The sequence below is a fragment of the Aegilops tauschii genome, chromosome 1, assembly GCF_002575655.3.
Source record: "Aegilops tauschii subsp. strangulata cultivar AL8/78 chromosome 1, Aet v6.0, whole genome shotgun sequence".
NCBI classification, from domain to species: domain Eukaryota; kingdom Viridiplantae; phylum Streptophyta; class Magnoliopsida; order Poales; family Poaceae; genus Aegilops; species Aegilops tauschii.
In genome coordinates, this window is record NC_053035.3 from 433,663,489 (window position 1) to 433,677,281 (window position 13,793).

The window sequence follows — 13,793 nt, forward strand, 5'->3', positions numbered from 1 at the left end:
TACAATGGACTTGCGCACAGATCAACACCAGAAACAAGCAAAAGCTAAAAACACCTATAACCTCTCTTTCCTGAAGACAACCATAAAAGGCTTATTGCTCACGGTCAGCCACGTCTTGTTCTTAGTAGCATGCAAACCTACATCTTTGCATGGTCCCTTGTCAACACATGAAACTATCTTATATCCCAAGAGACCTGTGCCATGCTTCTCAACCCGGAACACCGGAAACGATCTTAGGCCCTCTTCACTGCCGGCGGCCACGTGTTTAGGCTCTCCTGATGACGAATCCGGTACCTGATTGGTAAGGTGCCAATCTAGCCTTTCAGAGCAAAAGCTATCAAAATCATGGAACTCGATCCAGATGTCGCTCGACAGGCGAATCGGCTCGCTGGCTGAAGCGTGTTCTGGTAGTGGCGTGAATCGCTAGGCGGTGCCGAAGACAGCCTCGTTGCGCTCCTGGAACACGAAGTGCAGACACCGCAGGCCAGTAGGCAAAGCTCTGAGGCCCCCGCCGGTCGCACGTTTAGCAGGGAGGATGTAGTAATTTTGCTTGCTACTTAGCACATTGCCCTCCGTGTCATAGACTAGTTGGGTGGCGTTGTTGGCAGAGAAAGGGAGGGTGGTGATGGCAAGGAGCTGGAGGAGGAGAAGGAAGAGCATATTCAAGGAGGAACTCTTTGCTAAACTGCAAGTGCTAGTTTCCCTAGTTTGAGCCTTCTGCATCTTGAATTGTCATCCCAAATAACATGATGTAAGAACGATAAGCACCACAAGCAAGAAATAATGAGAATGATACTGGCATAGAATGAACAAAAATTAACAGTTAGGATAGAGCAGTATGCCATCCAGTTCTTCAAATGAGCATCTTATATGTACTAAGTTCAATCTGCATAAGATATGTATGCTCTTCATAGTGTACGCAAAATACAGTGATTACATAATTGAATCTAGCAAAAGGCAGTTTCTCTCGAACAAAAACAACCCACCCACTCAATCAATTCTAGCATCAAAGATATGATTTGCCTATCCACTTCTTCAGCTATTAAGAAATTATACTGCAGTTCAACCAGTCTTCCCCGAGCTTGTACCTAGCCTAGCCTGTGGAGTACTAGAAGGAAGGTTGTTGTTCATGAGCACAATTGTCTCTAGCCCTAGTTTATTCCTATCAAGCAGTATGCCATCCAGTTAGATCACCACGACTTGAGAAGCTTTTGCTCTGATGTGCCATGCCTCTCCTGATGAGTTCCACGACTTGAGAAGCTTTTGCTCTGATGTGCTATATTGGCACATTACCGGGCAGGTGCCGGAGTCGTCATCAGGAGAGCCTAAACACGTGGCCGCCGGCAGTGAAGAGGGCCTAAGATCGTTTGGGGTGTTCCGGGTTGAGAGGCATGGCATAGATCTCTCGGGATATAAGATAGTTTCATGTGTTGACAAGGGGCCATGCAGAGACCTAGGTTTGCATGTTTATAAGGATAAGACATGGGACTGTAAGCGATAAACCTTTTTTGGTTGTGTTTAGGAAAAGGGATAATTAGATTTATGCCCCTAGTTGTGTCCCACTCGTCTGTTTTACCCCTAATTCCCAAAAGTCACCGGTTCTGTCCAAGTCACTTTGATCCTCTTATGCTTTTGCCCTTTGACCGTTTGATCGTCAGTTTGAAAACTTCATAACTAATTCATACAAAATCAAAAAAATGCAAATAAGATACCAAAATGTTCAGAAAAACATCACCTATATGTCAGTGTCATTTGCATTCATGAAAAAAGTGTTGGAAAGTGCACATCCGAGTTTTAGCTCTTTTGATACCACCATGAATAGTAAACTCTAAAAAAATTCAAAAAATTTATGGTGGCAAAGAACGACAAGTGTTCTAAGTGCTTGCCAAGTTTCATTAGGGAACGACATTCGTGGAAGTCGTGGCAAAAAAATAATCTATTTTGGAGTGTTGATTGTTTTTCTTGCCGCGGCACCCACGAATGTTATTCCCTGATGAAACTTGGCAGGCACTTAATACATTTGCCATTCTTTGCCACCAAATTATTTTTGAATTTTTTTGAACTTTTTTAGATTTTACTATTCATGGTGGTAGCATATGAGCTAAAACTCGAATGGGCACTTTCCAACACTTTTTTCATGAATGCAAATGACACTGACATATAGGTGATGTTTTTCTGAACATTTTGGTATCTTATTTGCATTTTTCTGATTTAGTATGAATTAGTTATGAAGTTTGCAAACTGACGGTCAAACAGTCAAAGGGCAAAAGCATAAGAGGAGCAAAGTGATTTGGACAGAACCGGTGACTTTTGGTAATTAGGGGTAAAACGGACAAGTGGGACACAACTAGGGGCATAAATCTAATTATCCCTTAGGAAAAGGACTATATAGGTGGTTTTTTGCTTGCTTCTCGAGGTGATCCGTGTAGGCATGTTCATTGTATCGCCACATTGGTGTCCATGTTATGTAATGTGTTCCACCACTTTGGAATAACGCGATACTAACTATATCATGTGAAAAGAGGAGCTAAGAGGGACCATGTTAAAATTGCTCATGATAATAACTAGCAGCCAAAGTTAGTTATTTGAATAAATTTCTTTTAAATGGGTTGATGACCCTCCAGACTGGATCCTTTCTGTCCTGGCAAATGATGTAATCGTTGTTTAAGTTAATAAAGCTAGCCATTATGGCCACTCCCTAAATAGAAAAATCTAGCATCTAATTTTCCCTGGCGCATGAGGGAATACTTCTGTTTATAAGTGTTTCTTGTGCCAAGCAACAACAAATGGTATGTTTTTCCTCTTTTATAATTGATACAACTCTCTATTTCCAACCGAGCAATTTCTTCCTGGTTCACGCTCTTACCACGTTGGAGGCAGAGGTGATAGGGTGCAGCGAACGAAAACTGGAGCGAGGGGGGAGCGGAACCTACGTGGAGCGACAACGAGGCGAGGAGGGTGTTGCCGGTGCAAGGGTTGGGGGTTGAGCACCATCGCTAGAAAGAAAAACCTTTTTCCCCTTGAGGTTGGGAAGATGGTCGGGCAAATAGCACGACTAGAGGGTATTGATTGTTGGGCCAGGACAGAGGAAGAGAAATATGACAAAGGATAAACAGAAAAAATAGTAGAAAATGTGAGTCGTTGGATTCGAATCAACTCAACCTTGAGAAGCAAGCAGTTAGGTGCTCACAAAGACCATTTTTATGTCTTCAGGTCTGAAAATCTTCTACCAAAGGTCATGGCCACGTGACCATAGAGCCTTACTTCGGTACATCTCCCTCACATCATTTGATCATAAGGTTACTCACCTTCCTATGTAGCACCTATGAGTTGTACGTAGACATACACACTTACACAGCCGATCCGTCCGCCCGTCATACAAACCGGCGCACACCCGTCCGTCCCGTGCATGGCTCATTTTTTTTTTTTTTCTTTTCTTTTTTCAACCTTCAAAAAATAGGTGCTTGAGGTAGGATTCAAACTCCCAACCTGTTGGTTTACTTCCACCCATGGTAACACTATTAGAAAAAGAGGCTTCCATACGCCGCCATTAGTCCCCAAAATAATCGAACCGCGACCAAAGGGGTCTTTAGTCGCGGTTCGGGAGGAGACCCGCGACCAACTATCTGGGCCCAGCGCGCGCTGGCGGACGGGAGGGGCTTTAGTCCCGGTTGGCCTGGCCAACCGGGACTAAAGGTCCTCAGGCTGGCCCAAAGGCCTTTAGTCGCGGTTGGCCAGGCCAACCGGGACTAAAGGTTAGACCTTTAGTCCCGGTTGGTCTGGCCAACCGCGACTAATGGCCCGAACCTTTAGTCCCGGTTGGTCTGGCCAACCGCGACTAAAGGGATTTGAGGCCTCATTTTCAAACTCTACCCCCCCCCCCCCCCGGTGGATCGCCTTTTCAGTTTTAGAAAAAACAAAAGAAAATGATGGAAATGTCAAAAAATAAAATAAAATAAGTTTCCCATGTGATATGTGGTCTAGTTGTTGGGAAAATTAACAAATATGAATTTCGACTTTATTTGCAAAATCTCTCTGGAAATTCTTAAAATGGGCATAACTTTTGCATACGAACTCGGATGAAAAAGTTTTTTATATGAAAAATCATCTACTCGAAAAGTTACATCCGAATTTAACCGGGGGAACCCGTTAAACATTTTTAGAATCCTCAAAAGCCTAACAGAAAAAAAGATACGGGGCTTTTAAGATCTGGAGAGGCAAAAAAAATCAAAAAATTTCAAATTGTGGTCAAACTGTGGTCAAACAATGGTCAAACTAATTATTCTAGAATATTAGTGTTACGAAATAATTATTTTATTTTTTTAAATTTTGGTCAAATCTGGTCAAACTGTGGTCAAACTGTGGTCAAACAATGGTCAAACTAATTATTCCAGAAATATTAGTGTTACTAAATAATTATTGTTTTTTAAAACAATAGCTTCAAACTCAAACAGTGAAATGTGTCACTTCATGCTCAAGCTAAATTCCTGAGGGTTAATAGAATTGACATCCTACTATTGTCAGGAAAACAACAAGTGCAGACTTGGAAACGAGGAAGAATAGAACCCGGAAGTTAAGCGTGCTCAGGCTGGAGTAGTGAGAGGATGGGTGACCGTCCGGGAAGTTAGATGATTTGGAATGATGAGGGGTGATTAGAGATTAGAGGATAAATTAAGCAGTGATGAGGGGTGGTGATTAGAGATTAGAGGTTAAAATAATTCAGAAATTTGAAAATTAAAAAAATTAAAAAAATTCGCAAAAAAACCAGGTTTAAACCTGCGGAGGAGGCCTTTAGTCCCGGTTAGCCACGAGAACCGGGACTAACCGGGACTAAAGGACGGGCCTTTAGTCCCGGTCAGCCACAAGAACCGGGACTAAAGCCTTTAGTCGCGGTTCGTAAGAGGCGCGACTAAGGGGGGGGGGGGGTCTTTAGTCGCGCATATTTAGTCCCGGTTGCACAGCCGGGACTAAAGGCCTTTGCGAACCGGGACTAAAGGCCTTTTTTCTACCAGTGTAACCAACTTGGACACATCACTGGTTGTGCTTAATTACTTCTTCTATTTTTCTCATTGTGCATCTTCTCAGTCTAGTTTTCTTGTTATTTTTGTTTTTACCGCAATTTTTTATTCTTTACTTTGTCTTCTTTTTCTCTTTCATTTTTCATTTCCTTAAATTCAAGGACATATTCAAGGAGGAACTCTTTGGTAAACTGCAAGTGCTAGTTTCCCTAGTTGGAGCCTTCTCCATCTTGAACTGTCATCCCAAATAACATGATGTAAGAACGATAAGCACCACAAGCAAGAAATACTGAGAATGATACTTGCATAGAATGAAGAAAAATTAACAGTTAGGACAGAGCAGTATGCCATCCAGTTCTTCAAATGAGCATCTTATATGTACTAAGTTCAATCTGCATAAGATCTGTATGCTCTTCATAGTGTATGCAAAACACAGTTAATTAAATCTAGCAAAGAGCAGTTTCTCTCGAACAAAAACAACCCACCCACTCAATCAATTCTAGCATCAAACATATGATTTGCCCATCCACTTCTTCAGCTACCAAGAAATTATACTGCAGTTTGACCAGTCTTCCCCAAGCTTGTTCCTAGCCTAGCCTGTGGACTCAAAATAATCCCCAAATTATATATATACTAGAAGGAAGGTTGTTGTTCATGAGCACAATTGTCTCTAGCCCTAGTTTATTCTTATCAAGCAGTATGCCATCCAATTAGATCATCAACTCTACCGTACCAACCCATTGGTTTCTGCAGCTTAATCGAGGCAACTCTACTCAACAAATTCGCACACCAATCAAAAAAGAGGGGAACATCAGGGTGCTGGGCGGGGCGAGGTCCTTGCCTGGAGGGAGGGCTCAGCGGAGCTGAGGGGGTCGAGGGACAGCACGACCTTGGCGACGGCCGGGTTAGGGTTAGCTTCGCTGGAGGAGGCGGAGGCGCCCTGCCGGGCCTGGGAGACGATGGGGGAGCGCTTCATGAGCCACACGGAGCGGTCCGCCCGCGCCGTCTCGAGTTACTTCGCCTCGTCGCCTATCCCGCCGGCCGGCCAGCCGCCGCGGGTGGTCTCGCGATTTGGGGGGTCGGGAGGTGGCGTGACCGGGACACGAGTAGGAGCAGAGCAGAGGAAAGCAGAGTGAGGTCTTATCGAAAGAAAAGAAATGAAATGAAAAAGGAAGTTTTTCTTTTGTGACACCAAGAGGAGAGACCACTTTGTAGACCTGACACGCCAGGTTTATTGATCAGGCAACCATTTTTTTTAAATCACATCAGCTCCCAACCGAGCAATTTCTTCATGGTTCATACTCGTACCACGTTGGAGGCAGAGATGACACGATGCAGCGATGACAGTGGAGGCGAAAACTAGAGCGAGGGGGGGGGGGGGGGGGGGGGGTGAAACCTACATGGAGCGACAACGCTGGCGGAGGTGAGGAGAGTGTTAGTGATGAAAGGGTTGGGATGGAGCACCATCGCCGAAAAGAAAACCCGTTTCCGCTTGAGGTTTGAAAAGATAGTCCGAGCAAATAGCACCGCTAGAGGGGATTGGTTGTTGGGTTAGGGCACAGGACAGGAAGAGAAAGATGACAAAGGATGAACAGAAGAAATAGTGAAAAAGGTGAGTCGTTGGATTCGAATCAACTGAACCTTGAGAACTGCTCACAAAGACCATTTTATGTCTTGAGATATGAAAATTTGGAAATATTCTACCGAAAGTCATGGCCACATGACCATAGAGCCTTACTTCGATACACCCCCCCCCCCCTCACATCATTTGATCATAAGGTATACTCACCTCGGTATGTGGCACTACGAATTGTACATAGACATACACAGCCGATCAGCCCGCCCGTCATACAAATCGGCGCACACCCCTCCATCCCGGCATGGCCCATTTTTCTTTTCTCTTCTTTTCTTTTTTCAGTCTTCAAAAAATAGGTGCCTAGGATTCAAACTCCCAACCTTTTGGTTTACTTCCACCCACGGTAATCATCTCGGACACCTCACTAGTTATGCTTAATTACTTCTTTTATTCTTCTTGTTGTGCATCTTCTCGGTCTAGTTTTCTTGTTTATTTTTTATTTTATTCTTTGTTTTTCTTATTTTCTATTTTATTTTTCATTTGCTTAAATTCATGAATATTTCCTTAAATTTGTGAACTTTTTCAAATTTATGAACTTGTTTTTTAATCCGTGAACTTTTTTCAAATGAATGAATGTTTTTCAAATTCATAATATTTTATCAACTTCGTAAACTTTTTTGTCAAAATCGTGATTTTTTTTCAAATCAATGATTTTTTTTTCAATTCACGAACTTTTTTCAAATTCGTGATTTTTTTGTGCAACTAGTTAGCTTGGCCCATGGAGTTGACGTCCTTATCGCAAGCACACAATCGTCGCTACATGTGGCAGACATTTTTTTTTCTTCTTCAATTCTGGCATGGATACCTACCATGGATGTGCCCACCTGCTGGCAAAAGCTGAGGTCATTTCGTGAATGTCTAAAAAACACCATATTCAACGGAGGGTGTTCGGGAGGCTAGTAAACTCCGTTTGAGAGCAAGTCTCCTTGCATCCATTGACCCCAATTCTTTTCATGAGCTTATATGACCAATTAATGGCACCATGCCAAGTTATTTTTTTTAACAATTTCTGCATTTTCTGGAGTTTTCTCAGTTAAAAGAGGCCGATAAATGGTCTAACATGTCAGAACTTGTATACAGTGTCAAAAATCATTTAGACCTGACATGGATGCCTACCATGGGGCATGCTCACCTGCTTGCAAATGTTGGGTTCATTTGAAGAATGTCCAAACATAGACCATGTTCAACGAAGGGTGTTCGGGTAGGTCAGAAGTCTCCGTCTGAGAGCACGTTGTTTTTCGGTATCCTTGAAATTACCCTATTTTTTATGGCCTTGTATGACCAATTCAATGCACCATGCCAACTTATTTTGTTTTTCAACAAAATTTTGATTTTTTTTTTGGAGTTTCTCGGTCAAAAAAGGTCGGACATGCCACAAGTTGCATACGGTGTCGGAAATCGTTCAAACCTAGCATGAATGCCTACATGGGAATTCTCACCTGCTTGTAAAAGATGGAGTCATTTCAAGAATTTCCCAAACTAGATCATGTTCAACGGAGAGTGTCTAGGTAGGACAGAACGCTCCGTCCGATAACACGTTGTTTCTCGAAATTCTTGAAAGGCCCCAAATCTGTTTCACGACCTTGTATGATAAATTTAAGGCATCATGACAAGTTGTTTTGGTTTTCGACAAATTTTGTATTTTCTGAAGTTTTCACGATAAAAAAGGAACGATAAATGGTCAGACGTGTCGCAACTTGCATGTTTTTGGCATAAAGTGCCTTAAAAAGACCGGTTTCATTACGATTGTGTTTTTACATCACCGGTAGCGGCGCTCCAAATATGTAGAAGCAGGAGGCCTTTTTTTGGCATAATGAAATAATTTGCATCATCATATGCATATACATCATCTGTTGTTGAACATCATCTGTTGTTGAAGCACTGTCTTTCGCCCAAAGTACTCTGAACGGCAGTTTTGAGATGCTCTAAGCTACAAGCATTCGGAGTGCACTGATGCTACCTTCCCTCGAGAACCGTCATGGTCATTGTGTTTCTGGTGTTCACAGTATCGTCTCTCCTCTCTTCCATCATTGTGAAATATGCAGGCTGGATCGGCGTCGGGAGCGACATGGAGGACACACTTCCGTTCTCAAATATGGACACGACGGATGACATGAGCGGCCTCCTGCTTGGTTCGTCCTCGACGCAGAGCAGCCCGACGTGGATGCAGAGCAATGCCTCATCAGTTGAACAGCTCCCTGCCATGGATGGATCCACCAGGTCTCTTGCCTTCCCTTCCCTCCACAAGCTCCATGCCTACACGAAGCAACATATGGAATTAGACATAATAACATGGAATGGACTGTACTGAGAAAGGAAGTTAACTGCATGAACTTGGCAGTTCTAATTAATGCAGGTGCTTACAAAGGCAATAAGGCTCGGGAACTCCATGATGCCATCGGAAGAGCTGATCCTGACACCACTCACAATCTCCAGGAGCAGCACGCCGAAGCTGTACACGTCGGATTTGACGGAGAAGACGCCCGCCGTCAAGTACTCGGGAGCAATGTAGCCACTGTCCACACATTTTTTGTTTGTTTGTCAGGGGAGGTGCTACAGTAATTTATGGCAAATGCTAGTAATAGCCAACTTAAACCAAAGTGAACCCTCCTTTTTCCTTTCTGTAAATTCACCCAAGTGTTGAGATTACTCACTATGTTCCGACGACGCGCTTGGTGTCGGCCTTCACCTGGTTGTCACCGAAAATCTTGGCCATGCCGAAATCCGCTATCTTGGGCCTCATCTCCGCGTCCAGCAGCACGTTGCTGGCCTTGAGGTCCCTGTGTATCACCGTCAGCCGAGAGTCCTGGTGTAGGTAGAGGAGCCCCCTCGCCACGCCCTTGATGATCCCCAGCCGCGTCGGCCAGTCTAGCACCGATTTCATTGCACTGTCTACAGCAAACAAACTTGATGAACTGTGGCAAAGAATAAGTTCAGTAACTTGCTGTAGTACTCTTATTACTTAGGCCTCATTTGGTTTACATGAATTTTGTAGAAATTCTAAAGGATAGGAATTTTACAGAAATTCTTCTTTGGAGCCCTTTGGTTTGTAGGAATGGATACTTACTCCTATGTAGGATAGGAACCAATACTTCAGATTAATAAGAAGAAAAAAATTGGCCTAGAGCCCTAGACCCAGTGAAAAAGTTTCTATCATATGAATCAAATGACATCTTTTTCCTATAGAAATTGAGATACATGTCATCTTATTTCCTATGGTTATTCTATTCTCATGATATCCCTATCCTATGAATCAAAGAGACCTGAATGTATACGTACCGAAGAGGATGGTGTCCAGGCCTTTGTTGGGCAGGTACTCGTAGATGAGCAGCTTCTCTGCTGCCTCGGTGCAGCAGCCAAGGAGACGAACCAGGTTCCTGTGCTGAAGTTTGGAGATCAAAATGGCCTCGTTCTTGAACTCCTCTGCTCCTTGATCTGAATTTTTACTCAGCCTCTTGATAGCAACCACTTGACCCCTGTCTAATGTTCCCTTTCGAATGAGCAAGAAACAAGTGAGATAAAGATTACTGTACTGTCATTGGGGTGCATCGACCAATGTTTATAAGGTGTTAAAACTGTTCCTCGCATCGGATGAGAAAGTTTCAAGGGACTGAAAATTAGAAAAATAGGTAAAAAATATATAGTACCTTGTAAACCTTGCCGAAGCCTCCACGTCCGATCATGCATGTTTCGGAGAAGTTCCGTGTGGCGGTAACAATGTCGGCAAACCGTATGCATGGCAACTCAAGATCTTCAGTGTGATCTCCTTGGCCCATTTCATTCCAATTAGACGCGGTCAGCTTGTTTTGGCTCTCGGTTGAGTTGGTTCTTCTTCCCTTGTCTGTAATATATTCCATCACCAAATGCATGAGCATGACATGTTTAGAGATGACTAAAAGAGTGGAAGAAAAATAAACCTATCTGTACTTCTTTGCTTCAGTTTAGTTTAAATTTTGATTGGAATTGTTTGTTGGTAGCCTACCAAGCTGACCGTTTGGTAGTTTAGTTTAAATTTATCACTGAAATTTTGCTTAATGAAATTAGTGTACCTTTGAGCCTGCAGAACCATAAACAGAAAATGCATGTGAGCATCAGGACACTTGCTACCACCGGCAGCACAATTTTCAGTGCGTTTTTGCTTGCATTTCTTCCTGCACATGCAAATGCAGGCAAAGTTTGATCAAAGAACTGAATCGGCCAAAGGGGCGATTTTCTTTACAGAATTCGGTAAAATCCTAACAGAAATTTGACAAATTTTGGCCAAACGAACCTGCTTGAGGAGTGAAATGAGAAAGTTTTCAGAATGTTTTTTTAACCTAGTGTCGTAATTCTTAGTTTGGAACAATTATGGAAAAACCACACACATGGTAAATGGAAAATTACCCGGTAAAGTGTATCTTTGCTTTCTATCCCAATGGTAAGTAAGTTTGTTATTAACACATGTGGCTAATGATCGATTGGTATTATTTTACATAAAAGATTACAATTTACAAAAGGGTAAGTAATTTCTATGTGTTTTGCCACGATCTTAAAAACTCAGAAATACATTTTTCATTGAGCTTTTTATAAAATGCGCGGGTTTTCCACCATCTAGCCATGCCTTGCGTTTGGTGAGTTTGTACGAGCGATGCTACATCCACGGACGTTTACTTAACCTTTACGGACCGAGATTGAGTTGTCAATTCTTGATTGGATTAAGGGGTAGGCCGGGGGCCCATCCCCATGAAAATCAGGGCAGGGGGGAGGGGGGTAGTCCTGGCCATCTCCGGCCCGGCCCTGTCGGCCCAGCCCTAAAATCCAGAGCCTAGGCCTGATGGGCTTGCCCGTGGGCCAGGCTTGGGCCTGAGTTTTGAGCCCACCAGCAGGGCTTGGACGGGCTTGGGCTTGGCATATTGGCATTTTAAGGAAGAGGCCACGCCCGGCCCATGGCCCTAAGCCCTAAGGGCTTTTTACCAGATGGGTCGGGCTTGGGCTTGAAAACTAGGCCCGATGGTAGGGCCTGGGCCTCAGTTTTTTGCCGTGGGCTTTTTTAGGCCCGGCCGGGCGCGGCCCATGGCCAGGTATACGAGGGTGGGGGGCATTGGTAAAGTATAGTTGGAAAGTCCCGTAGCAGCTCCGTGTGTTTAGCATTTTTGGTGTTTGATACTGCGAAAATCCTAAACTCATGGAAATCAGTTTACGGGATGGGTAGTAGGTGTAGCAGAATTAGTTCGGTAAAGTCATGCTATTTTGACCGAAAGTTTTGTCTATTTTGAAAAGAAGTCCATGAAAATCTTTCATTTTGTGAAATATTTTTACCAGTACAATGAAAGATCAAGTTTATTTCAAAAATATTTTCAGAATTTTCTAACTTTTTTATTCAATTATTAAATTATTTTTTTATATAGGGTGTATATACACCCCTGGACCCAAAGTTCACCTCGGTTGCCTTCGTATACCTCTGGAAGCAGCAGCAGCAACGGCAACCCGGAGGTAGAGCGTCTCGCCGTTGACAGCCATGCGCCCGCCGATCATCTGCGTGTCGACGAGGTCCCCGACCCAGACGAGGCACCGGCTCACTTCCCCCTTGGCACTGCTGCTTTGCAGGTCGGCGTACGCGTAAGCCACGCACGAGCAGTTCGCCGCGCACCTCGCCGCGCACTCCTCCGCGCTCCGGTTGCCGCCCTCCAGCAAGAACTTGTCCGGCACCTTCATGCTCGGCATCGGCAGGAATCCTTCCCCATCCAAGACGCCGCACGGCGGCAGCGCCTCCTTCCGCCGGCAGCCCTGCTCGAACCTGCCGTCGCTCCACTCCGCCGCGTTGGCCGGTTCGAAGCCGTCGAGGCACCTGCACGCCGCCGCCATGACGTCGCAGTACCCGTACGCGCCGCAGTAGCCGTACCGGCTGCACCCGCTGGACCCTGGCCACGAATCGAGCGTTGCCCAGGCCGACGCGGTGCCGTTCCAGCTGACGACCTGGAACTCGCCCGAGCTGGTGATCACGTAGCGCGTGGGCGAGGCGCCGTCGGAGACAGTGAAGGCCGTGGAGATCTCCTCGGTGGTGTCGACAACCGCCGTGTAGATGACGGTGCCAGCACCGATGTAGTTGGTGGTGACGGCGATCCCCGTCCACACGGGAGAGCGCCAGTAGGGGCGCGTCCCGTTCCACAGGAGCAGCTGGATGTACGTACCGGGGTCCACGCCGTAGGAGAAGCTTCCCGGCGCCGGGTCGCCGGGGGACTTCCAAGACACGAAGATGTCACCCCGCAGCGTCCGGTGGCTCATCCGGACCTTCATGCCCGGGATGAGGGTGTCCGTCGGGTGGTCGAAGCTCTGCCACAGCGCGGTCCCGTTCGGCGACCGGACGACTAGGTTGCCGTCGTTCCTAAGCACGGCGGATGAGGACGAGGACGAGGTACCCACGGAGGGCACGCCGGATGTCCAAAGAACGCCGCCGTCGGCGCCGGACAGGACGAGGGTGGAGTCGTTGGCCAGCGCGAGCGCCGGGGCCGGGCCGGAGGAGGAGGAAGTGCGGTTGGCGAAGAGTGGTGTTTCCCGGTTGGCCACCCATACGACGGTGGGGCGGCCGGGGATGTTGTTGTACCATATGCCGAGGTACTGCCTGGCCGGGGTGGCATCGTCCGGGACGAAGAAGCCCAGAGCGAAGGCGCCGCCGTCGGACACGACGGATTTCCCGAGCAAGAGCAGCTCGCCGACGGCCAGCTGGTCGCCGGCCGGCGCGCAGGGACGCGGCAACATGAGGCAGACGACGGCGACGGCCGCGACGGTGCAGGTGGCGGAACGTGATAGATCCATATCTATCGACCAAGGCGCATGCAGACTGCAATGACTTGGTCTCCCGGTGGCAAAAACATGAGTCGTGGAGGATGCCGTCGGAACTGCGCGCGGATGGCGCCCTGTTGTGGTCGCGCTTTAGTCCAGTCCACTGGTTGTTAGCGGCCACTATCGCGCCCGCGCCGCACGCGCAGGAATTTCTAACCGTCCAATCGTCTGAGCTCCAACTTTTCCAGAGACTCTGGATGCTGAAAACTAGTCTAACGAAATGTCAAGGTGCTAGCTTATTTTTCTCCATATCACTTAAGAGCTAACTAGACTTTCTACATGGGACTAGCACATCCTAGTCTTCTTTTTCATACTAC

The 13,793-nt window shown here is 45.9% G+C and overlaps 2 protein-coding genes across 3 annotated transcripts in view; both read right to left on the reverse strand.

Moving 5' to 3' along the window:
• The window catches only part of LOC109743074 (uncharacterized), a 110,000-nt gene extending 103,818 nt beyond the window's left edge, over positions 1 to 6,182 (reverse strand). The window contains exon 1 of the mRNA XM_073500436.1: positions 5,860 to 6,182. Within this exon, the coding sequence (XP_073356537.1) occupies positions 5,860 to 5,994 (135 nt within the window). The 5' untranslated portion in view covers positions 5,995 to 6,182. The remainder of the gene's footprint in view (positions 1 to 5,859) is intronic.
• A 2,176-nt stretch (positions 6,183 to 8,358) lies between these two features.
• On the reverse strand, positions 8,359 to 13,532 carry LOC109743073 (G-type lectin S-receptor-like serine/threonine-protein kinase B120). 2 transcript variants are annotated; one of them, XM_020302151.4, is made up of 7 exons: positions 12,093 to 13,532; positions 10,704 to 10,805; positions 10,302 to 10,495; positions 9,934 to 10,144; positions 9,309 to 9,546; positions 9,019 to 9,169; positions 8,359 to 8,910 (listed from the first exon to the last, which is right to left on the reverse strand). In XM_020302151.4, the coding sequence occupies exons 1-7, from the start codon at positions 13,447 to 13,449 to the stop codon at positions 8,611 to 8,613; spliced, it is 2,553 nt and encodes an 850-aa protein (XP_020157740.1). In that variant the 5' UTR covers positions 13,450 to 13,532; the 3' UTR covers positions 8,359 to 8,610. The 2 variants fall into 2 exon arrangements, with proteins under 2 accessions (XP_020157740.1, XP_073356538.1); XM_073500437.1 differs by lacking the exon at positions 10,704 to 10,805 and having other exon boundaries at positions 12,093 to 13,530.
• Between the last annotated feature and the right edge of the window lie 261 nt (positions 13,533 to 13,793).